This window comes from Equus quagga, chromosome 6, assembly GCF_021613505.1.
Source record: "Equus quagga isolate Etosha38 chromosome 6, UCLA_HA_Equagga_1.0, whole genome shotgun sequence".
Lineage (NCBI taxonomy): Eukaryota > Metazoa > Chordata > Mammalia > Perissodactyla > Equidae > Equus > Equus quagga.
This window is the reverse complement of record NC_060272.1, coordinates 2,666,227-2,690,442: the sequence shown is the minus strand read 5'-3', so window position 1 is coordinate 2,690,442 and position 24,216 is coordinate 2,666,227. Positions and strand designations below refer to the sequence as shown.

General features: G+C 54.6%; 2 protein-coding genes across 13 annotated transcripts in view; both read left to right on the top strand.

Annotated features, from left to right (window-relative positions):
• The window catches only part of MCF2L (MCF.2 cell line derived transforming sequence like), a 174,244-nt gene that overhangs the window by 38,880 nt on the left and 111,148 nt on the right, over positions 1–24,216 (top strand). Inside the window, exon 1 of one of the 6 annotated variants that reach the window (XM_046664023.1) lies at positions 20,265–20,335. The exons of the other annotated variants lie outside the window; for them this stretch is intronic. The gene's annotated coding sequence lies outside the window, so the exon portion shown is untranslated. Of the gene's footprint in view, positions 1–20,264; positions 20,336–24,216 lie in introns of those variants that run through there. 6 annotated transcript variants of the gene reach the window in all.
• Positions 3,669–9,483, top strand: LOC124240854 (uncharacterized). Of its 7 annotated transcripts, none has more exons than XR_006889034.1 (3): positions 3,718–7,043; positions 7,143–7,244; positions 7,781–8,627. XR_006889034.1 is itself a non-coding variant. In XM_046664026.1 (3 exons), exons 1-3 carry the CDS (start codon positions 6,816–6,818, stop codon positions 8,043–8,045), a joined length of 615 nt encoding a protein of 204 aa, XP_046519982.1. In that variant the 5' UTR covers positions 6,628–6,815; the 3' UTR covers positions 8,046–8,627. The 7 variants fall into 7 exon arrangements, 1 of the variants encoding a protein (XP_046519982.1); XR_006889031.1 differs by adding an exon at positions 9,387–9,483 and having other exon boundaries at positions 4,921–7,244; positions 7,781–8,227; XM_046664026.1 differs by having other exon boundaries at positions 6,628–7,043; positions 7,143–7,264.

Sequence of the window (24,216 nt, the reverse complement as noted above, 5' to 3'; positions counted from 1 at the left end):
TGGCCCGGGCCCCCTTCCCCTTGGGCTCCCCGTAGCCCTGGCCCCCATTTCCCTTGGTCTGCCCGTGGCCCCGGCCCCCATTTCCCTTGGTCTCCCTGTGGCCCAGGCCACACGTGACAATAATCTACCAGCGTTGGTTCATCAGCAGTAACCAGTGTGTGCACCACTGGGGGATGATGGTAACAGGAGAAATGGCAGCAGGATATATGGGAACTCTCTGCACTTTCTGTTCCACTTTCTGTAAACCTAAAACTGCTCTAAAAATTGGGGTCTGTTCTTTTTTAAGTGCTTATTATATAAGGAAGTGATTCTGCTTCTGTCTTTGGGATCTTTTCCCGTGAGATTTCTTTAAGGTGGTGGTGGTGGGTTTGTGGTCTCACCTTCCGCCCACGTCTGTGACCTTGAGTGCACCGCCTGCCCAACTGAGCAGGAAGAACGTGGGTGAGTGTGAAGGCAGCTCGAGATGAACGCAGAGCTAACCTCGTCTGTAAGATGGGGTGGTGTCCCATCCCGTGTACACGGGTGATGATGGGGCATGCTGGCACATGGATCTGCTCAGTAAGTGAGGTTGTTCAAATGGACAGCTGGGTTGGTGCTAAATCCATCTTAGACACACAAGAATGGGGCGTAGTTGAGTGAGTGGTGAGGCCGTGGCTCACTGAGACATGGATATTTGCCGTGTTTTTTATTCTTCAAATTTTCCGGTGTTATTTTAGGACTATCCCTGTGGCTTCCATATGGCTTCAGCCAGGTGGGACACTGTTGGCTATTTACTGAGAAAAACCTGAGCTCACCAGTGGGCGAGCTTTGACTCTTCCGGGCTGTCATGTTTCAAGGGGATTTCTCTTTGAAATTTTGAAGCTCTTTTCCGTTTGTATTTGTTGAAATTCTAGAGCTTTTGATGACTCGTGGTAAAATGTAGTCACCTTTTTGCTTTATCAGCTTTTCATTTGAAATGTCAAAATTTTTGTAGGCATCATTTTGTTACCAAGCCAAATTATTCGAACTAGAACTAGCCAAGATTCTCCAACAGATATCCCTAAAGATAAGTTTTCTTCCCTTTCTGATAAAAGCCACAGTAACTTTAATTTCAAAATACGTGAACTAGATGCAGCTGTGACCCACGTAAGCATGGTCACTAGCTAGATGCCTTGTGAGCCAACACATTGCTTCATTAATTGTTGAAACCTGTGTTGATGTGCATGGCCTTCTACGGCAACCCAAAGACTCTGACAATAGGCTGGAAGAGAACAAGGATGGCAAGTCGCTGTTTTATTCCAGCATCTCGGAGCTTAGAGCACCACGTCTCTGCCCCCAACCCTGCTGGGACTTTGCAGTGGAGATGGACGAGAGACTTCCTCAAGGGCAGCAGTCCCTCTGATGGGGAACCTGCCAGGGCAGTGTCCTTGGTTGTCTCAGGAGCTCCACCAGGAGCCAGGAGGTGTCTGTTTAGAGCTCCTCCAGTCGGAAGAGCTGCGAGAGGATGCTTGTACCATCACTTGTAAAATTAACCCACGAAGGACCACTTTTGGGAGGGTGGAACAGATGTTGTTTTCCCTAATCCTTTCACTAAGTGAAACAGGAAACCCTGAACTTTATATAGGAACAAACCGTAAGAAGATTCTGAAAGGTGAGAGGAGGCGACCAGCCAGGGACCTCGTGGCCCAAGGACTCGGTGGTGGTCCCTGGGTTTTCTTTTGCCTCACATGTCCCAGACAGGGTGCTGGAGAAACCAGCAACCTGGAAACACCAGCAGGCCTAAACCAAAAAGAAAAGCTCACAGCAAAGCCTGCTGTCTCTGCCAAAGGACCAGGGAAGGGGCAGCACGGCCAGACAGAGAACTCCTAGACAAAACCTGCTCGGCCCCAGGCAGACACTGCAGGAAACTGAGGCCCCACCCCACACTGACCCCAAAGATGAGGAGGGAGCCTGGACTTCCGCCCTCAAGAGGCTGTGCAACGCTCCCCAACACCCCGCAGAGTGTCGGACTGCCCGACTTTCCTCCCCCTGGGCAGCAGAGAGTCCACCTCTCCTGACGCTGACACTCGGTGGGTGGAGGCCACAGGGGGAGCCTGGACTTCCACCCCTTCCCCCCAGCTTGGGTGACATCCGAGGAGGCCTAGCAGAGTCAGGACTTCCACCCCTGTCCAGTAGTCACCAGGCCACCCCGCCAGGTGACAGTGGAGGGACATGGGGAGCAGAACACAGAACCTGAACCCTCCCAGCCAAGAGGAGTTGGTGGAGGCCAGGTGGGGAGCAGTAACAAGGAGTGTTCCCCCCGCACCCCACCTCCCACGTCAACAGAGTCCTTGAGTGTCACTGAGGGGAACCTGGGCGTACCCCCACCTGGCAGTAATGAAGGCATTGCCCCCCGTCCCTGGTGGAGCGCCCAGAGGAGGCCAGCTCTACAGAAGATTTGAATAAGATCCAAAGTCTCATGACGTAGGACAGAATGTCCAAGTTCCTGTCAAAAATTAATCGTCATGTCAGGAACCAGGAAAAACTCAAGCAGAATAAACAAAGACAATAGATGCCAACACTGAGATGACAGAATGACAGAGTCATCGACAAAGATGCTGAAGTAGCCATCACAGAATGCTTCACCGAGCAATTACAGACATGCTGTTGATAAAGGAAAAGATAGAGAGCCTCAGCAAAGAAGTCAGGATGTAGAGAAGAAGATGGGAACTTTGGAAACGAAAAATACAAAAGGTGAAGTGAGAAACTCAGTCAGTGTTCCCCACAACAGAAGGGAAGGGACAGAGCAAAGAGTCAGTGAACTTGAAGATAAAACCACAGAAATTGCCCAATCTGAGCAACGACAACAGAATAAACTGAAAAAAAGTGAGCAGCGCCTCAGGGACCTGTAGGACTCTAAGAAAAGAGCTGACAGTCACGTCATTGCAGCCGCAGAGGAGAGAAGATTGAGGTGGGGCTGAGAAGGACTCAAAGAGACGAAGGCTAAGAACGGCCCAAATCTGGCAGAAGACACAAACCCAAATATTTACCGAGTTGATAGAACTTCAGTCAGAATCAGTCTCCCAGAACCACGGAGACACATCACAGAAACTTGTGAAAACTGAAGAGAAAGGAAACTTTCTTGGAGAGCACAACGGTCACAACTCCCTCAATAGGCGGCAGGTCACTGAACTGCCCTGTAGCTGTTAAGGACGTTGCATCGATACTTTAAAACTCTCGAAAAAGAAGTTTAGGCCCAGATGGTTTCACTCAAGAATTCTACCAAACCTTTAGAGAACTAACAGCAATGCTACACAGTGTCCTCTGGAAACAGAAGAGCAGACAACGCCTCCCGTTTCCTCTTACGGGGCAAGTGTTACCCTGACGCCAACACCAGACAAAGACAGAAAGGAAAACTGCAGACCGATATCCCTCATGACTGTAGACACCAAAGTCCATGGCAAAATATTAGCAGATAGAATGAAGCAATATTTAAAAAGAATTGCTCACTGTGACCACGTTGGGTCTATCGCAGGAATGCAAGACTGGTTCAGTATTTGAGGATTAATCCATGTAATCCACCATCTCAATGGACTAGAGAAGAATCACATGATCATTTCAATCAATGCAGAAGTATTTGACAAAATTCAACATCCGTTCACATTTTTTAAAAAAACTCTCAGAAAAATAGGAATACAGGGGAGCTTCCTTAACTCGTTAATGAGGATCTACAAAAACCGCCTAGAGCTGCATTATTCGTAAGGGTGGGGACGGTGTGCTTTCCCCGTGCGATCGGGAGCAACGTGAGGATGTCTGCTCTCGTTGCCCTTGCTCGACGTCGCGCTGGAAGTTCCGGCTACTGCAGCGAGTCAGGAAAAGGAAATAAGAGGCATGGAGTTGGTGAGGAAGAGTTAGAACGGGATTTACACATGGCTTGATCATGTAATTGTAAAACTCCAAGGGCTTCCCGGAAGACTCTGGAACTGAGAAGTGAGTTTAGCCAGGCTGCAGGATACAAGACAAACATTCAGAAGTCCATACATATGTCCATATGTAGCAGTGAACACGTGACACCAAAATTAAAAATACCATACCATTTATAATTACTCAAAAAAATGAAGTACTTAGATATAACTCTAACAAAACACGTGCAGGGCTGTGTGCTGAACACCAGACACGCTGGTGAAGGAGCTCAGACAAGACTGCAGCGAATGAAGAGATGTGTGGTGTGTATGGGTCGGAAGACTTACATGGTAAAGACGTCAGTTCTCTCCAAACCAATGAACGGAAGTCCTGTCAACATCCAAAGATTTTTTGGTAGATATAGACAAGTTTATCCTAAAATTGGTATGGAAAGTCAAAGGGCCTAGAATACTTAAAACGATCTTGAAAAAGAAGGAGGGAGAAAGACTCAGTCTACCTGATGTCAAGACACTGATGTTCTGCGTTAATCTGGACAGTGTGGTAATGGCAGACGACACTCAATGGAACAGAATAGATCTCAGAAATAGACCCGCACGGTGTGCCCAGCCGGTTTGAGACAAAGGTAGACAGTCACTTCAGTGGAGGAAAGACAGCCTTTTCCACAAATTGTGCTGGAGCCATTGGACATCCGGAGGCAGAGAAAAAAAATGAGCAATGACCTAAATTTCACCCCTATTATAAAATTGAACTCAAAATGGATTACAGATTTAAACATAAAATTTTAATTAAAAAATTTTAGGAAAAAATAGGAGACAATATTCAGAAGCTTGGAACAAAGAGTTCTTAGATTTGATGTTAAAAACATGATCCATAAACGGAAAAATTGGTAAACTAGACTTTATCAAAATTAGAAACTTATGCTCTGTAAAGGACCCCTGTTAAGAGGATGAAATGACAAGCTACAGACTGGGAGAAAATACTGGCAAACCATAAATCCGATAAAGGACTAAGAAGTCTGACAGCTCACCACTGTGAAAACAAACAATCCAGTGAGAAACTGGGCAATGGACAGGAACAGGAGTCGCCCTGAGGAGGGCATGCGGATGGCAGATGAGCGCCCCGAGGTGTCCAGCACCAGCAGAGGGATGCAAAGCAGAACCACCGCGAGAGACCGCCAACACCTCTCAGAACGGCCAAATTAAAACAGAGCGATGGCGCCAAAGCCTGCAGTGCAGTGAGAAATCGGATCCCTCTGGCACTGCAGGTGGGTGTAAAACATCGCGGCTGCCCCGGAAACCAGGTACCAGCTTCGTTTAAAACAAAACACGCAGCTGTCATTCGACCCAGCAACAGCACCCCTGGGCATTCATCCCAGAGAAATGAAGACATAGTCACACAAATTCATGCACATAAATGTTTATATTAGTTTTATTCATAATAGCCTCAAACTGGGAAGAACCCAGATGTCCTTCAACAGGTAATTGGTTAAAAAAAGTTGTAGTCCACACCACAGACACCGACAACTCAGCAACAAGAACAAACTGTCGGTACACGGGACAGGCTGGGTGAATCTGCAGAGCATTATACTGAGTGAAAAAGACAATCCCAGAGGCTGTGTCCTATATGGTTCCATTTATAGAACAATCTGGAAACGACAAAGTTATGAAAACGAAGGTCAGATTATTGGTGGCCAGGGTTCGGAGGGGGCGGGAGTGGGAGGAAGGTGGGTGTGTCCACAAAAGGGAGCCACGATCCTCGTGGCGAAGGAATGTTGCGTGTCCACTGCACGGTGTCCGTGTCCGCGCTGACACCGTACTGTAGTTTGTATGTTGTGACTGTTGGAGAATAGGGTACTCGGGCTTTCTGTGGACTATTTCTGGTAACTGCATGTGAGTCCACAATGATGTAAACACTGACACTGATAATCTGCAGTCCTGTGCCCTCACGGCCAGTGAGTCCACACGTCCTGCTGCATGTGGGAGGGCTTCACCGACACGTCCAGTCTGATTTGCGGTGGGAAGTGGAGGGAAAAGAGCTTCCTTCCTGCGAGCTGTGACCTTGACTCGCTTAAAGTAAATATTTGCTGTGGGTTTATGGGTCCAGATCTAAGAGTTTAAAGAGATGTCGGGCTATGTTGACTCAGTCTCAGTGACCTTGGTGTTCAGCCTTGGAAAACACTGCCCCTGAGTCAAGGCTTGAATGAATGACGTTTCTAACGTTGTATCATGTGTGTTTGAATAGTCGGCGCTGGGCGAAGGAAGGTGGGAGGCAGCAGAGCGATTCTGCGCCGCTCGCATCGCTTCCTCTGGCTTTGGGAGCCTCAGTTGGAGCCTGGAAGTGAGCGGGAGCCAGCGGGCCCCCTGTTCCCGTGCCCTGGCGGCCCGGCTGGTGGGGGCAGCGGTGTTCACACACACTCCCAGTTCCTCGTTTCTGTTTTCGGGAGATCTCAGCCATGATGCACTTGCTGCGTCATCTTTTCCTGTAACCACATCCCTCGAGGGAGAAGAGAGAGGAAGCTCCGTTTTCTTCAAAATGCTCGAGTGCCCCACATGCCTGCTCTGATCCTCGGGGCCCAGTGAGCCCCCAGCGTCTGTGCCTCCCCTCTCCTGAACTTTTCTGGTGTTCTGTGCATTGTTTGGGAAGCATATTTGGTGGGATGAGTCTAAGAATGTACCATAAAGTCAAATTCAGGTTTATTACTATTAATTTTCTAAACAAAGCAATAAACCAACTTCCTAATTATAAATTGGCACGTTCTCCAGTGTTTACTGTTTTGGAGCAGTCTGCGTCAGAACTGGGACGACACCGCATGTCCCACGGCGCCGGAGTTATCACTCCATCAACGGTGTCCTTTCCACTTAGACGTCAAGTCCACTGGCCAGAGAGCACAGGGGACATTGGGCGTGATCACTAGGGAGGCGGGTGCCAGCGACATGCCCGTTTTGGGGACAGATTCTGTTTTCACGAAGAGCAGCGGATACTTGGGAGGTGCAGTGACCGTGGATCTGAGGGGCTGCTCTCACGGGGCTGTGCCATGGGCGCCGCTCCTTGGTGAAATCACGGCTGCTCACTCACTGCGGGCGGCCAGTGTGACGGCACCTTCGCTGGGGGCCTCGTTTTGGAATCGGTCCTTATTCGATGTGTTTTTGGGGAACTGGAAGGTACCTATGCAGCTCTGATTTCCTGGAGGAATGTGGTGAAGGGCTGGCCGTCTGACGCTGAAATCAGCAGTTTCAACCGTTGGCGTCTGTCTCCTCCAGCTTCTGTCACGCGGAGGTGGACGCTCACAGATGCGGACGGAGCCTCAACCTGTACGGGGGGTGTGGGAGCTGACGGAGGAGGACGTGTTCGCTCTTTCCCAGGTGTTTCCCTCTGCAGAGACGTGAGCAAAGTTCAATGGCAGAAAGTGGGGGTAGGACAGACCCCCCCAGATCTTACCTGCTGTGGTCCCCCGAGGGAGGTTGGTCCAGTTTGTCACTGCATGTCCCTCTTGGCCCACCTGGGCCCCAAACAGCAGGGGCGGCCATGATCCCGGTTCTTGGCCTTCCCCGCCAAGGCCTTCCAGCTGTGCCCACACCCGGTGTCAGCCGTGCCCCCTGACCGGTGCCTCGAGTGGAGCTGGGGGCTGGGACCGACACAGGCAGAGGCAGAGCAGGACAGGCCGGCTGCCCGAGCCCGGGACCCACGTCTGCTTTGAGCACTCCTCGCTGATGCTCCCTGATGCTATTTTATTTGACAATCTCATGTGGTCGCCGGGCCTTCTAAGCCTGAGTGAAGTCGTTGCCTGCGTTTGCTCTCCTCAGTGAGCTTTCTCTGCATCTGTCTTGTCACCCAGGGGGACTGCAGGTGCCCTGAAGCCGGGCTCATGTGTTATGTTTCTGTCCACCTGTTTTCCCAGGCCTCAAACACGGTGGCAGCAGAAGCATGAAATCCTCCAGCTCTGCCCACGCATTGTTGCTGAATCCCCCCTCCCCCACTCCTTTGGGCCAGCCCAGGCTCCGGGTCATCTTACCGGTAGCTCGCTCTCCGCCTCCCGCCTCCCTGCCCCAGCTGACACCTCCCAGAGGTGGGCAGGTGGCCAAGGCCACTGCCACCTCGAGGAGGGCGGCCCTTTCCCGAAAGCCCTGAGGACACACCATGGCACCCCATCAGCCACACTCTGACGCTGGTGTCCAGCTCCTGAAGGCCTCGCTAAGATGTCCAGCCTCAAAGAAGAAGGAAGTCCTGCCATTTTTGATAACGTGGATGAACCTGGAGGAGATCACGCTGAGCAAGACATGCCAGGCAGAGAGGGACAAATACACCTGATCCCTCTTCTGAGAGGGTTAGCAGTCAGACAGAAGCAGTGAGTAGGGCAGTGGCTGCAGGGGCTGCCGGGAGGGGATGGGGACACGTTCATTTGGTGTAAAGTTTCAGCTGTGCAAGATGAGTAGGTTCTAGACATCTGCTGGACACATAGTGCCTTAGTGAGCAATGTCCTCTACACTAAAAAATGTGTGTTGGGGGTAGATCTCATGTGAAGTGTTCTTACCACAAAAAAGGGGGGACACCACAGTCTTTTGAGGCGGGGGTTAGGTATGTGACCTTGATCGTGGTCAGGGCTGCACGGTGTTCCTGTGTGTCTGGACTCAGCAAACAGTGCACATTAAATAGGGGCTGTTCTTTGTATGTTAATTATACCTCAGTAAACCTATGTAAAAAAGGAAATATTAAAATAAAAGAAAAAAAAGATGTTAGCGAAACCACTTTTCTTTTTTACGCTTTCTATTGAAACTCCTTACCCCGCTGACGGAGGCGTCCACAGGGGCCGCACGGACCCTCAACGACCGTTCTCCTTGGGCTGAGCCTCTCCTTGGCACGCCCCCTTGGAGTGAGCTCCGCGGAGACGCTGGTTTAATGGGTGCCAGGCATCAGGAGACCCATACTCCGGGGCTTCTGCTGTGCTGTGCAGGTTGAGCACACTGCTTTGCAAACAGCAGGTGCTCATATTTGCTGGTTGCTCTGTAAGGAGAAAAGCAGTCGTGGGGTACTCACAGCAATGCTGTGCCGTGCCTTCCCGCTGCCGTCCATGCGGCGACCTGCTCGAGCCAGTGCCAGGCGCGGGGCCTCGGAAGTCAGGGGTGGACGGACGGTGATGCGGCTAGGGTCTGGGCCCCAGAGGCAGAGGCTCAAGGATGCACTGGACGAAGAAACCTGCAGCAAAGCAAGACGAGCAGCCTCAAGTGTCCATCCTGGGTCCACGGGTCCGGAGTGAGGAGGGCCAAGTCGGGCAGACACTGGGAAGTCACCAACACACCCTGAAATGCGGGGGGCATGGTCAACAGGTCTGATGGGGTTTGGACTCTTGCCGTGGTCCATTCTGGCTTTCACGGGCTGATTCTCTGAATATTGAAACATTGGCTAGTATTTATCGAATGCTTACCGCGTGCTGGATGCTGTTCTAATCATGTATTGATCGTCCAAACAAACAATGATGTCGGTCCTTTGTGATCCCTATTTTACAGATGGGGAAACTGAGGCAGGAAAAATTAAGTAACTTCTTCAAGTTCACCCTCCTAGAAAGCGGCCAAGCTGGGATTCGAACCCTAGAGCCCAAACTCTGAACCATCTTACAAGGAGAGTCTGCTGGAGTGGCATTTCCATCGTGAAAAGAGCACTTTCCAGGCTCCGACACTGTGTGAATGTGGCCCTGAAGGCCCGGGATCGATGCTGGCTGCTGGGCGCAGCCCCGTGTACATCCTGACCGTGTGGGCCTTTAAATACGCGTGTCCAGGAAATCCCCAGACACTTTGGGGAATAAAATCAATGCCGTTGCCAGAACTGAGTTTAGATGTTCCAGAGTCCCAGAGAGATGCGTGCCAGATCCCTTTAAGGCCAGCGGTGTGTTTTTCTCCGGTTTCATTTGGTTTCTTAGAAAGCATTTGAAGTGGAGGAATAAAGTCCAGATGCCGTGCGCACTGACTGATTTTTCCTACTTCTCAGGAGGCCTGATTTCCAAAAACCAAAACAGCCAAACACAAGCCCTGTGAGTGGTGCGGGCCGAGCTAATGGTGCCGTGCGGTGCGCCCGCCCTGGAGCCGCAGCCGTGCACTCTGGTCTGAGGCGCACGGTTCTGCACTGAAAACCCGGACTCACGTTCAGAGGCATGAGCAGAATCTGAGAAGTCAGAGCCTGGGTCGGCTGTGAGCGCTTTGCCTTTTCAAAGCCACTGCATCTTCAGCCAGCGCGTGTTCTGTGCAGGGGACACATCCTAGAGCCAGACAGCACGGCAGGTGGCCTGGAAGGCCCTGCTCCTCTCCAGAACTGTGTGTGTTTGCATTCTGAAGCCTCATTTTCGGGAGGCCAGTGGCTGTGTGATGAACACTTGCATGGTTGTGACCTGCAGTGCTGGATCAGAGCGCATGGTTTACAGGCATTTGGCCCACGTGGTGGCAACAACTGGGCACCGGACAGGCACTCATCTCCAGGGTGGTGGGCAGCTCCCTCTTGGTCTCTGGGCCCCTGTGTCTGCTCTCGGAGGCGGCCTGACCAAGCCCCACATCCCACGGCCTGCACACGGCTGTGGCCGGCTTGTGCTGTGGTTGGAGTGAGGAGGGTGCCACCCAGGGCAAGCCTTGGGTCCAGGGGTGTCCAGGCCCGGCTTTCAGACCAGGTCTCCTGGAGAGCCGGGCGCGCTGTGCCTAAAATCTCTCTTTCATTTATCTGACCATGGGCAGGCATATGTCCATGGAAACAGGACACACGACGCACGAGGTTTTCCTTAAATATTGGGCTTTTCTGCTCGGTTATCAAATTTTACATGCATTTATATGACGTCCCTGGGTTTTATCGGCTCCCATGTGGTCCCGTCCTTTGTGCTCACAGCCACAGGCTCTGGTCTCACCGTCCTTTGCTGTACATTTTGGAAGTGAGTCTGTGCATCTCCTCACCTCCCTGCCTGTCCCTTTTCTCATGCTCCCTGGACAGACAGCTCTGTGACGTTGGGCTCAGAGCCTTATTTATAGGCCGACCTCTTGGAGAAGGCAAACGCAGAGCAAAGGCTGGTGGGTGCCTGCCCTTGAATGTGGCAGAGTCCTTAGGAAATTGCGCACATGGAGGAGGCCCCCAAGGGGGGCTCCTGCTGCCCAGAGACGGCAGCCCCAGCCGTGCTATTCGTGTATTGTCAGAGGGCGGCCAGCCGGCATGGGGGCCTTTCCAGGAGTCCCTGGTGCTGATCTTCAAGGACGTGGTGTTTTCAGAAATGGCGTCAACACTTGTATTCGTTCCTCAGTAGCACCCAGCTTTGATGTCTCCAAGCTGTAGGGGGCTATGTGCTGTTAGGCCCGCCTCATAGTGAAGAGCTGTGGAGAGCTAGGGTCTGGAAGGTCTGGTGGAATCTTGCTGTGCGGATGAGGGCTGGAGGGCTAGCGATGACCTTCGGGTCCGGTCCGTGCCGCCCATCCTCTAACTGGAGACTGGACAAAATCGTCTGTTTCCAGGTTGAATTCATCTTTGTCATTGTTCTGTTTTTTATCCACGCAGTAGAATCTGGTTTGTGTCTGGTGCGCGCTTCTGTGTGTGCGTTGTTATTAGAGCATCTTTTTCATGGGTTTTATGGCCACGGCACCCTGACTTGTGATTCTCGCCGTTTCCTTCTGTCTTCCATCTCGTGTGTCCTAACGCAGGCAGTCTGCTCCAATCACGATTTCAGTGAACCTGATGAATCTACGTGTCATTTAGGATAATGCTTGGCCAACTCAAAGAAAGTGAATTCAGTTTTTTCTTATCACTTAGAGTTTTAATTTTTTACTTAAAGAGCCCTCTTTGACTTGTTAAAGCAGAGTTTTATCATCAGTTGCATATACACAAAGGGGAAACATAAGCAAAAGGACTCAGTTACAGTTTTCCTAACGTTCAGCTCTTCTGAATCCCTTTAAGTGCCCCACACGTCCGCATGTCTCCCCTCCATGGCCACCCATCTTCCCGGGGTACCAGTCTGTTCATCTGTTCCTCTTTCCTTGATGCCTCATGAACTGGCTAAGGAAGCCTTAGCCTTCTGGCCTCTCAGGACCAGGCCCATGTCAGTCAGGGTTCTCAGGGAATCACAGCCAGTCGCAGACATACAGACATAAATCACATATCCGTATGTGGTTTATTTCAAGGAATTGGTTTATGCGATGACAGGACCTGGCGAGTCTGAAATCTGCAGGCCAGGAGCTCAGGCAGGGTTTCTAGGCTGCAGTCTAGAGGCAGAATTCCTTTTCCTCAGGAAAACCTATTTTTGCTCTTAAGGCCTTCAACTGATGGGACGTGGCCCACCACATCATGGAGGGTGATCTGCCTCCCTTCATGTCCTGATCGCTAGTCAATTAGCTACACCTACAAACCCCTCCACAGCAGCCCCTGGGTGAGTGTTGGTCTGGAGATGGGACTCGAGCCTTGCTGAGCTGACATGTACGCTGACCATCCCATGGCCCAGTCCTGTGCCCACCTCCCGTTTCCCTTAGATTCCTCACCCTTCCTTCTCCATCTGAGGGGCACAGACACTGTGCTCCTTCCTGCTCTCACTGCCCGTGGGCCTCTTCTTTTCCCAAACCCACCAGTACCTCTACACTTTCACAACTTGTGCGATGGATGACGTGCCAGAGCCGCCCACAGGGTGGGCTCCGTTTCTGCTCCTCTGGGGCTCGCAGGGCACCTGGGGTCCGTGGCAGCTTTCTTCATGACCTTCTCCACCTGCCGCTGCTGATAGACCGAAGCTGTGAATCCTGCAGCTGCTGTAAAACTGCAGCCTGGACGAGAGGGCGGGCAGACCTCAGCCCTCTGTCCAGACAGGAAGGAGGCTGGCCGCCAGGCAGGACTCAGGCCATCTGTGACCTCCATGCCACCTGGGAGAAGCCTCTTAAGCACATAATGACAGTCTTATCCCAAATAAATTACAGTTGCCTTCCAACCTGGTGGAGTTATTAATAAATGTTAACTTAGAGAATCCTATAAAATAAAGTTCCAGGTAATTTTCAAAGCTTTGTTTTTCTCTCTTCTGTTCTTCGAGACACATCGACGCCTCTTTTCCTCTAACATCTCTTAGGAAGACTTGCGAATTGTGCTGGGATCACCTCCCGACAGTCTCCCCTCTTGCTCCTGTGATGTGGGAGCAGCACGCGGACTCTCCGCCATGTCTGCCCATCTGTGTTCCTTCTGAGGCAGGCACACGGAACAAGAGACTACGAAGGAACTGTCTTGTTTTCCTAAATCTTGGCTGTTGGAGGCATTCTGCGCTGTTTCGGTCGATCTGTCTCCTGAGTTGTTCCTCACGATGAAAGCCGATGTCTCCCAGAGACAGAGACAGAGGCGGGGTATCTGTTGGCAAGAGGATGTCAAAATCTAGAAAATGCATAACTCATTGCGGCTCACACCCCTCACTCGGGCACGGCGATGCCCACCTGCTGCGGCCGCCTCGTTGGAACAAATGTGCTCTTCACACGCATGCACGTGACGCGGGTCCAACCCCCCCCCCCCCAACAGTCCGATTTAGAATGTGAGGAATGGACACACAGACCCCTAGGTCTTCTGAAGAGTCACGGTATTTACGTGGTGAGAGGTGAACGATTTAAGTGTTTACCTTGTTTAGTCTGTCCGGGCAGCAGACTCATTTGTAGGCACAGAGAACGGCTCCTACTCCTGACCCTTCGGGGTTTGAAAGAGGAACCTGTGTCCAGAGCTGCCCCCGTGCCTGCCATCTGCCCTTCTGTGGGGCCTCCTGGCTCCCTGGTCATTCTGATGGCTTCACGGGGACCTTGGACTGAGGCAGATGGTCAAGTTCTGTAGAAGGGGCTTCCAGGTTTTAGTGAGCGTGGTTTCCTGTTGCCACCCTAACAATGACCTCAAACAGTGCCTTAAACACACACACTTATTACCCTACAACTCTGGAGGTCTGAATTCCAGAACCAGGTGTGGGCAGGGCTGGTTCCTTCCAGAGGCTCTGGGAGAATCCATTTCCCCCCTTGTCCAGCTTCTAGAGCGTCTGCCTTCCTTGGCTCGGGGCCCTGCATGCTCCAACCTCTGCTCCCATCAGCACATCTCTGGCTCTGACCCTCCTGCCCCGCTCCTAGGAGGGCCCTGATACGTTGGACCCACCCCGATCACCCAGGACGCTCTCCCCATCTCAAGAGCCCCACCTGACCACGTCTTCAAAGCCCCCGTCCACGCACGGTAGCTCACGCACAGGTCTGAGGACTGGGACCTGGACGTCTTTGGGCCGTCATTCCGCCCACCACAGTGGCTTCCTCAGTCTCCCTCAGGCTCGAGTGCCCAGGCCCTCCTGTTCTGATCCGAGCCGTGGCACAGCTCGGGCAGGGACCCCTGTGGGCCGCTGTCTTTGGGGCACAGTGACGAGGGCCGACGGGTTGTTCTGGGGTGCAGTCATGAACGTCCGGAGATGTTAAGTTTCTCTTTGCTCCCCGTCCCCCATCCTTGATGGAGTGCCCGGTCCCCCAGCGCCCCTGCAGGGGTCTTTGTGCCGGATGCTCTCCAGGTGCGCCCAGGTGGGAGAATCTTCTGAGGCTCTTGTCTGTCAGATGTTTGATATAAAATACAGCCTAAAGTCACAAAACAAAAGAATGAAGCCATTTGAGGTTGCTGTTTTACTGTCATTAAAATGAAATATGTAGGCACCGCTGTGTCTGAGTGTGGTCCCCAGAACCCATGAGCTGGAACCCTAACGCCTGGCGTGATGGTGTTAGGAGGGGCCCAGGGGCGTGACTAGGGGGTGAGAGGGGAGCCCTCGTGAAGGGGATTGGCACCCTTATCAAAGAGGCCCACAGAGCCCCTCGCCCTCCCCCCGTGAGGACACAGAGAGAAGGCCCCGGAAAGGGGATCCTCGCCAGAACCCGGCCTTGATCTCTGACTCCAGCCCCTGGAGCTGTGAGACAGTAAATTTCGCTTGTTGCTGGGCGCCCTGTCTGTGGTGTTCTGTTACAGCCGGAACTGACTAAGGCTCCGATGTGGGTGTGGACTGGATCCTTCAATTATTCACTGCTTTACGCCTGAACAAGTGTTTTTCCCGAGTGAAATCTTTCTGATGTGGAGGCTGGTCTGGCAGATGAGGAGATACGCAGGCCTGATGCCCCCAAAGTCTGCTCAGGGTGCACGGCCAGGAGGTGGCGGGTGACGTCTTCAGAATAAACGTAGAACCCAGGAAGCCAGTGCTCGGGGTCCCCGAGAGTAGGACAGGGAGGCGCTGGCCCTGCGGTTCTCTCAGGGGCCCCAGGCCTGGCACGGCCCTGCCCCGTCCTCCACCCCAGTCCTGCATGGCTGTGGGGCCCTGCGGCCCCTCCTGTTCTCATTTCCACGGCCCCAGCAGATCAGAGGCTGAGTTAGGGGCTCGCCCCGTCTAAGGATGGCTCCGAGGTGACGCCCCACCTGCCCGCTCCACCTGACAGGGTCACTCACACTCAAGAGGGTTTTATTTCCCAGTTAGGGTCCTTCCAGAAGGTCCCAACGGGTTAGAGGTCTTTTGTGGCCTGCTGAGGGATCTTTGTGAGGTTTCCCTTAAACAGTCCCCAATAAATTGTGAGGGATGCGTCCCTGTCCTGCTGGCTGTAACTGCTGCAGACACTAAGGGGCAAACACTGACCACTGCGTTTCCTCTTAGAATTCTCGGCAACTTTCTAGTACGCGATACCATGTTGTCAGCCACAGTCGCTAGGCTGCACGTTAGATCCCGGAACTGACTCGTCCTTTAGCTGGAAGGTTATACCCTTTGAGCAACATCCCCCGCTTCCCCCACCCCCAGCCCCTGGAAACCAGCGCTCAACTCAGTTTCTGTGACTTGGACTTTTTTAGATCCACATATAAGTGAAATCATACAGTGTTTGTCTTTCTCTGTCTGACTTATTTCACTCGGCATAAGGCCCTCAAGGTCCGTCCATGTTGTTGCAAATGGCAGGATTTCCTGCTTTTTATGGCTGAATAATCCTCCATTGCGTATATAAACCGCATCTTCTTTGTCCATTCACCCATTGATGGGCACCTAGTTGTTCCCATGTCTTGGCTGTTGTGAACAATACCGCAGAGAACACGGGGGTGCAGGTGTGTCTTTGAGATCCTGATTTCATTCCTTCAGATAAACATGCAGAGCTAGGATGGCTGGGTCAGAGGGTATTTCTGTTTTTAAGTTTCTGAGGACCCTCCATGCTGTTTTCCACAGTGGCTGCACCAGTCTGCACTCCCACCAGCAGTGCACGACGGCTCCCTTTTCTCCACACCCTCGCCAATACTTGCTATTGCTTGTCTTCCTGATGACAGCCGTTCTGACGGGTGTGAGGTGACATCACCTCATGGCCCTGCTGATAGCCGAGCAGTCTAGCCCGTTCTGACCGTGTGCAGGGGGCTCTCTGTCAGCCGCTCCGGGTCAGTCCTGCCTGTTGTTTTCTGAATGCTCTGTCCCCATCTTTGGCCGTGGGTTAGAGGACAGGTAGCTGCCGGGTGCCCAGGTCGGGGGGGTTCATCCTGTGGGCCAGGTGGGGGTGCTGCTGGGCCCGGAGGGTCGGAGGAACCAGGTTGTCCGGGAGCCAGGCAAGGTGCCGGGCTTGGGTTGAGAAGTGTTCTGGTGTTGGGATGGTGGCGTCTCCAAAGTCCTCCGCGTTGTGGGCTGGCCCCATGGCGAGGACAGAAGTCCCGTGTCCTGTTTTCTCCTGTCTTCCTGGCCCCTCCCCAGCTTGTTCCCCGTCCTCCCTCAGCTTGCCTGTCCCTGTTCGTGGCGGCCCCCTGTGGAGTGTCAGCCCCACGAGGCAGGAGCTGCCTGCCCTGCTCAGCGGCACCCTGGAACCAGCTGGGCCTGGCTCCCGGCGCCCAGGGAGCGGTTGTGGGGAGTCGGGGTGCGTCCACGGCTCCCCGAGGGCTCATGAGCCAGGCCATGCTGGGTGGCTGGGGCTTTCTTCATAGGGCCGTTTCCAAGCCCCGCTTTCCTGCGGCCCCTGTGCTGGGGGATGAGGCAGAGCAGGAAAGTGTGCATCCTTGCCTTCCAGGGCCAGCGTCCAGCCGCCCCAAGGCCTGCCTGCATGTCCCCATGACCTCCACAGCAGCATCCGGAGCCCCGGTCTCGGGAGGGTGGGCTCCAGCACCTGATGCACACTCTCATTTCTCACCTCTCGGGGCCGGCTGTCCAGAACAGCTGCTAAGGGGACATGAGGGTGTCCAGGTGTGACGTGACCTCCCGCCTTCCCACCTGTGCACCCCTGTCCCTGCCCTGCTCCTCCTTGCTGGGAGGGGCGAGGCAGTGACAGACAGTCGGGCTAAGAGTTCGTGCAATGTTGGGCTTGGGACCTTACTGACTGTCCCTTATTGAACTGTAGGAGACTTGGGTGACATTCCAGCTGAGACGCGATGTTTCCTGGAAGCAAACACTTGTTTTCTGGGTCTGTGTTTGTAGGCGTCTGAGTGTGAATCCTGCCTCTGCCGCTTACCAGCTTTGTGACCTTGGGCAAGTCACTGAGCCTCTCTGTGCCTTATTCTGTAGAACAGGGTAAAAGCAGTGCCCATCTATCTCCTAGATCCTTGTGAAGTTGAGTCAGTTCACACAGGTGTGGGGCTGAGGTAGTCCCTGGGACAGTGAGTCCTCAGTAAATGCTGGGCAGCACTGTGATGGTTATACTCGGGCAGATGTTAAATGCTCTTTGTACAAAGACGGCACCATCTGAGCCGTAATTTAAGGAGAGAGCGAAGGTTTGGTAGAGAGAGGGGGTGGAGGGGGAGATTTATTTTAAGGGCCGGGCTCACACGATTCTGGGGCTGGTAAGTCTGAAATCTGTGGGGCAGGCTGCAGGCTGGAGCCCCAGGAATCGCTCGAGTGGGAAGTCACCTCCTCGGGGGAGGGCAGTCATTTTCTCTTAAGGCCCTCAACTGATTGGATGAGGCCCACCACATTGGGGAGCGTGATCTGCTTTAATCAGTCTGCTGATTTACTTGTTAATCAGGTCTACAAAATACCCTCACAGTGACGCCCACACTGGTGTTTGAGCAGACGCCTGGGCACCGAGCCTGGCCACGTTGACGCGTCACAGCACCCAGCACAGAGGCTGGCAGACTCAACCCTGAAGTTAGCAGCTTGGTCCCGGGTGTGGCACCAGCCGGAAGGGTTTCAGGGGACGGAGCGGACGGCACAGGCTGAGGAAGGCAGCTGCGTGTGGGTGGGAACATTCGCCCGGTGGGGGAAACCGGTCAGCGAGAGCAGGAGGGGCACGAAGTCTCGCTGTTTCTCTGTTTGCTGTTGGTGTAGACGGGAGCGACTCGCAGCATTCTAGTGTGGACCAGCTGTGTCGGCGTCGCCTGAGTGGTTAGAGATGCCCGCGCCTGGGCCCACAGACCGGCGGGGTGGGAAACCCTGGGTGACCTTGCCGTCTAGGGTGAGTGGGCCCTCAGCGGGGGCGGTGGGGTGGGGCAGGGAACTCCTGCACCTCAAGTGTGAGCGCCGCCTGTGTAGACCCATGTGCCAGAGGGGGACGCGGGCATGAGGAGGAGGCCAAGGTGCCGGGAGAGGGATGTCCCGTCCGCTGTGTCGGAGGCCTGAGGGAGTGCGGCCGGGCTGGCTTTGGCTGAGGACCAGGGTGGGCGCTGTTGCCTCTGGAGCCACAGGAAGGTGGAGGCGCCCACTTCACTTTGGGGGGAGCGGCTGCGTTTCTGGACACTCTGCCAGGTGCCTGGCCTTCTGAAGTCGCAGGCAGGTGGTCGTGAGGGGGAGGGGGCCGCAGGCACAGCTGGCGCCGGGCAGCCCTGGACCCTTGTCCGCAGGGAGAGGCTCCCCATCTGCCCTGCGCCAACCCCTCCCTTCACTGGGCTCTACCTCCACCTGTATGAAGCTGCTGATAGTCAATGGTTTTGATGTTAAAAAAACAAACCAGCAATTTCTTTGTCTCACCCCAACTTTCCACGTGTGCTTATCACGTGTGCAACATTCGTTCCACGTTGCAAGTATGTGCTTCCAGATCTTTCTTGCCCCCAGATCCATGAGTTCTCTGCAGGCAAGTGCCGTGTCACCTCCATCTTTTTACCCCTTGGGCCCAGCCCAGTTCCTGGCAGTCACACCAGAGATGCTGGCACACAGGTCGGTCCTATTGACCTGAGCTTGAACCTCAGCCGCTCCGTGCTCAAATTCCCCAAACCACTTACGGAAATGGGCCCTTCTTCCCGAAAGGCTCCTTCTGTCAGCATGGACGTGCTGCCTGTAATGCCAGCCACAAAAGCAGGCAATCCCCCTGGGAAGGAGAGGCCCCTCCAGGGCCCAGTGCGTCCTTGCACGCCCTCGGGATGTGGCGGCCACAGCCGTGCACACGCATGCCTGGCACACGCAGGGCGCCGAGGTGTAGGATGCACCGGGTGGCTCTGTGCCAACCCGGGCCAGGCCTGAGGGCCCGAGCCTGCAGCGCGGCTTCCCCACCGCCCCTGCGTCCTCCGGCGGGCGGCGCCGCTACCAGGAGCAGCGGGTCCACCCTGGCCACCCCCGGATCCACCGCCGACCCTCGGACCCACGACCTGGGGCGGCGCGGGCGGCATGCGGCGGCGCGGGGAGGGCGCGCCGGGCTGCTGCGGCCTCTGCACCTGCCCAGGGGCGGCCGGAGGTAAGGGGGGCGGGCAGGTTCCGCTCGCGCCCCACACCTCTCCCCTCCTCCACCGAAGGGCACGGAGACCCGGGGCCAGAGGGGTGCGCCGGGCCTCGCCTCTGCGCGGGGAGCGCTGCCGGCCCGGGTCCCCGCGGGTGCACACGCGGGACTGTCAGGCGATCGGCGGGGGCACACGCGGGGTCCCTGGTGGCCGCGGGGGTGCACAGGCGCAGCTCCCAGGTGACCTCGGGGGTGCACACGCGCAGCTCCCTGGTGGCCGCGGAGGTGCACACACGAGTTCCAGGTGACCCCGGGGCTGCACACCCAGGGCGTCCAGGTGGCGGACACGCGGGGCGCGCGCCGCTTCCGCTTCCGCCGAGCAGCCCCCTCCTGCGCAGGGCGCGCCCCTCGGTGGGACTCGGGACCAATCCCGGGAAGGGAGGCGCTCAGGCCGGCTCGCCGCGCGCCCCCTCCCCACTCGCCCTGCCCCACCCAGCGGGCGCCTCTGGCGCAGAGACCAGCCGCGGAGCACCGTCCTCTTCTGCCGGAGGATGAGGTTTTGGCTGAGAAATGAAGAGATGGCCCTGGAAGAAATGGTGCAGAGATTAAATGCGGTTTCCGCGCGCACGGGTAGGAGGAGCTGCTGGCCTTGAATTATATGTTCTTTAGCTTGGCATCGCGTGCTGAATCGTGGGGAAATGCGTCTGATTTTCGTATAGCAGCCTTCATTTTTTTTCCTAGCAGTGGTAACAGGAAAGAGCAGGTGTGATGGGCATTCGTCCGGCAGCTGGGTTCCGAGGACTGGCGGCCTGATTTTGTTCTGCTGTGGATAGTTAGAATCATCGCAGATGGTGACAGGCTTTCCCGGAACCCAGGTGGGTGCCTGGAGCCCGATCTGAAATCTGCTCCTTCAGCCTGCGTTTCGGTTGCATCTGCAGCAGTAGCGATGGAGGAAGCATAAATTTTGGTGGGCTGAAAATCATCTCGAGCCCAGGGCTTTTAGAGCCTGGTGTACGGCTGGGGGTGCTATCAGAAGGTCATTTTGAGGAGGAAAAATACAGATTAATCAGGTGATTGTTTTCTCCACCAAAAATAATTTAAACCTAAGTCGAATGTTTGAAAATGGTCTGGGGAAAGACTGGAAGAATGGATAATTGGCTGTTCATTCTCCCTGTTAATTAAAAGATTACTTAAAATGAGCTTGAGGAGCGGTTTGGATGGATTCGTTTAGGTTTGAGAAATCGCTGAGCTGGCGGTGACCAGCTGCCGGCTTTCAGTCCGTCACATGAGTCTTCATGCTGCGCTGTCCGGAGGGAAATGGTTGGCGTTAACTAGTTTTCCTTGAAATGAAGAGGAAATAATCATAAATCCTTAAACGTAAGTTGCCAGCCTTTGCCCGATATCGCGGCACGTATGTGGTGTGCGGGTGCCCCTTGTCCGGGACAGGAGATTTGTCCGTGAGGCTGCGGTGTGCTGTCCTCTCTCTGCCTCGGGAGTGGGAGACCCCGGTGGATTTGGAGAGCAAAGGAACGGTTAAATCCGTACCAACATTGTTGTGTGTGAGGGTCCAGCCAAGGCTTCGGAGACATTCGGTTTTTAACGGTGATTTTCGTGATCAAAGCTACTGGATTTATTGCAAATGAGTCAAGAGAAAGCAAAGCCATTTTGTGCCATCTGGCCCCCTGTTCTTGGAAAGGCGGCTCCCGGTTTCTGAGACTCAAGTCAGTTTTGCTTGTTAGGATTCAGCGTGTGGCTGAGGCGAAGGGCAGGTGGACCCGCCGCAGATCTGCAGGGCTGCGGACTTGCCCTGGAGGGAGGGCCCGCCTCTGTGTTTGGCCTTGAGTCAGAATTACTGAGCGGGAGCTGTTCCAGAGTGACGTCATTCCCTAGCCTCGGGCACGGGGCCTTCTTCACCGGCTCCCGAAGATGCACGAGCATTTTGAATGGTGAGAGGCTCCCTGTGAGGCTCAGGTGACACTGACCGCTCGGTGCATTGCACTGCAAGCCAGGCCCTCGTGTTGACCTTGTTCCGAGCAGTGACTCTCAGACCGCGTCCTTTGACACATCTGTGCTGCTGACAGTTGCAGTTTTCAGCCAGACTCTGAAATCCCAGCCAGGAGATGCCTGTGTTAGGAACACCCTGTGTCCTTTGGTCAGGAGAGAGGACCCTGCATCCTCCATCCACACGGCCTCCCCTTCAGCACAGGCCCCTTTCCCTGTCGCTACGTGGGAGGTACGGCTGCAGGGAGCCTGTGACACGATGCGGCTGTCGGGCTGTGCGTCATGTGATGTTGACACCGTGCCATCCGCCGAGCGAAGGGCATGTTGCATGTTCTCCTGTGGGGACGGGGATGTGGGTTGACGTGGACGTCCTCAGCAACTCAGGTCTGAATCCCGACGCTTCCTCACGGGAATTCCCCGTCTGTAGGACCGGCTTCCACCTGGAGGTCACAGAGTTGTTTGCCTCCGGGGTCATTTGGGAGTAGTGGCACGTGGGGGCTGCTGGCACCAGACGTAGAGATTCAGGGCAGGGGGCCTGATCCCTTCAGGACGAGTCAGAGCTGAGGGTGGGGCCAGTGACCTTTCCCAGGCCTTCGTAGCTCTTTCAGCTGCACAGGGCTGGACGCTCGTGGCTCCGCCCTGAACCAATAGGCACTTTGTCTTCATCTGGTCCCCACAGGCTGCTGCCTTACTTTAACTTCCGATCGCTGTGTTGCTTCCACTCGTCCAGAACATTCACTCTCTGGTTAGTCTGCAGGTGAAGGAGATAAAGCTGGCTGCCCAGACCATCTGCGAGTCTGTCTCTTGACCTTGAGGATGGAAACGATGTAGACTCCTGAACCTGATTTTTAATCACGAGGCCAGGAGCACGTCCAGCGGCTAAAGCTCTCCCCCTCTGTGGCAGGGCTCCTTTTCCAGCATTTTTATTTCTGTTTTCTCTTTAGATTTGCAGTAATTGGTTAAAAAGTAAGGAACATTTGGGGGAGAAATGTGATTGCATCTAGTCCATTTAAGCATCTGCCGAATGCGGAGGAACAGTGGTCCTGGACCGAGCATGAGAATCATCTGGAAGGAATGGTCACAGGTTCCTGGGCACCTCCCCCCCGGAGTTTCCGATTCAGGGAGTCTGAGGCAGGACCTGAGAATTTGCATTTTAAGTTCTCAGGTGATGCCGGTGGTGGTGGGCAAGGAGCAGAAGCAGAAGCGGGAGAAGGATCTTTCGATCTGTGGCCACGTTCTCCACTCACTGACCTTGAGCAACACACTGTTTCTCATCCTGGGTGGACGGATGGGGGGATGAGGGTGGGTGCAGGAGGGGGCATGGCTGGATGGCTGGATGGACAGAAGGATAAACAGACGAAGTTGCTTACAAGAATATAAACACATCATGTTTGTTTTTTAAAGATTTTATTTTTCGCTTTTCTCCCCAAAGCCCCCAGTACATAGTTGTGTATTTTTAGTTGTGGGTCCTTCTAGTTGTGGCACGTGGGACGCCGCCTCAGCGTGGCCTGACCAGTGGTGCCATGTCCGCACCCAGGATCCAAACCACCAAAACACTGGGCTGCCAAAGCGGAGCATGCGAACTTAACCACTCGGCCATGCGGCCGGCCCCCCACATTGTGTTTTAAAGAAAGTTTATCATCGTCCCCCCAGTGAGGACAAACAACTTGTAGCTCTTTACGTGTTGAAGGAGTAGGTCATTAGTTTGGATCAGAGCGTGAGTGATGAGCTCGCCCCCTCCTCTGGGTAGAGTCCGGCCGGGGGACCCGCACGCTTTGGAACACCTGTCTTCTTTCCCGCCCATGCTGGCCCATCCTCCCTTCCTCTTCACTGAGCTTTACACGGTCCAAGAAGCTAATTTCAAGGGATGCGTCAGCTGCTAACTCGGCCGCTTTGGGGTGAGGGTGGGGGCATGCTGCCCCGCGCTGTTATTCTGGTGCTGTTTGAGTGACGTGTGTCCGTCTTCCGACGTGCCCCTTCAGAGCCCGAGCGCCCACCGTGGTGCCCCTGTGGGCCGAGTTCGGGTGTGAGGAGTCAGACTTCTCTGCCGAGTCTGTTGCTGAGATCGCGGGAGAACTCAGAAGTAAGAAACGGGCCTAGAGCTGACCTGTGAAGTCTCTTTGTAGCAAAAATCGGTGTTGTCGGACAGAAGCGGAGGGAACTTGTGGAAGAGCAAGCTGGCCACCCATCCGCGAGGGAGGTGGTGGGGCTGCGTCCCTGCTGTTGGTCGTGGAGCCTGTGTCCTGCACGAGTTTCTCTTCTGAGGGGTTGTCGCCGTCCTGGGTTCTGGGTTTTTCCAAAAGAAACTGTTCTGTTCTTTAGCTTATTGTTACAGACTCCACAGAACCCCTCGGTCCATCCCACTCCTGGGTCCCCTGGCCCCCACCCAGGACAGCCCAGTTCCAGCAGAGCACTTGTCCACCTCAGCCTGCGTCGCCCCGTGCCTGGCCCGTGGCGGGCTCTGGCTCTCGTTGGCCGTGGTGGATATGCCCAGCCAGTCAGTGAACACCTGCTCTTGGCCTCCCGGAGCTCGGTGGCCGGCTCCCTTTCTGTCCCCATGACGGGGCTCCTTGTGGCTCTTCTGCATCCAGGGCCCTGGTGATGCCTACCTGCTCCCTCGGCCCCCACTGCAGTGGGTGTCACCAGGGCGGACCTTCCACATTTGCTCTCCACCAGCCCGAGTCCTACAGCCCCGTGAGGAGGCCAGACACCCTGTGATCACCCCGTGAGGAGGCCAGACACCCCCTGGTCACCC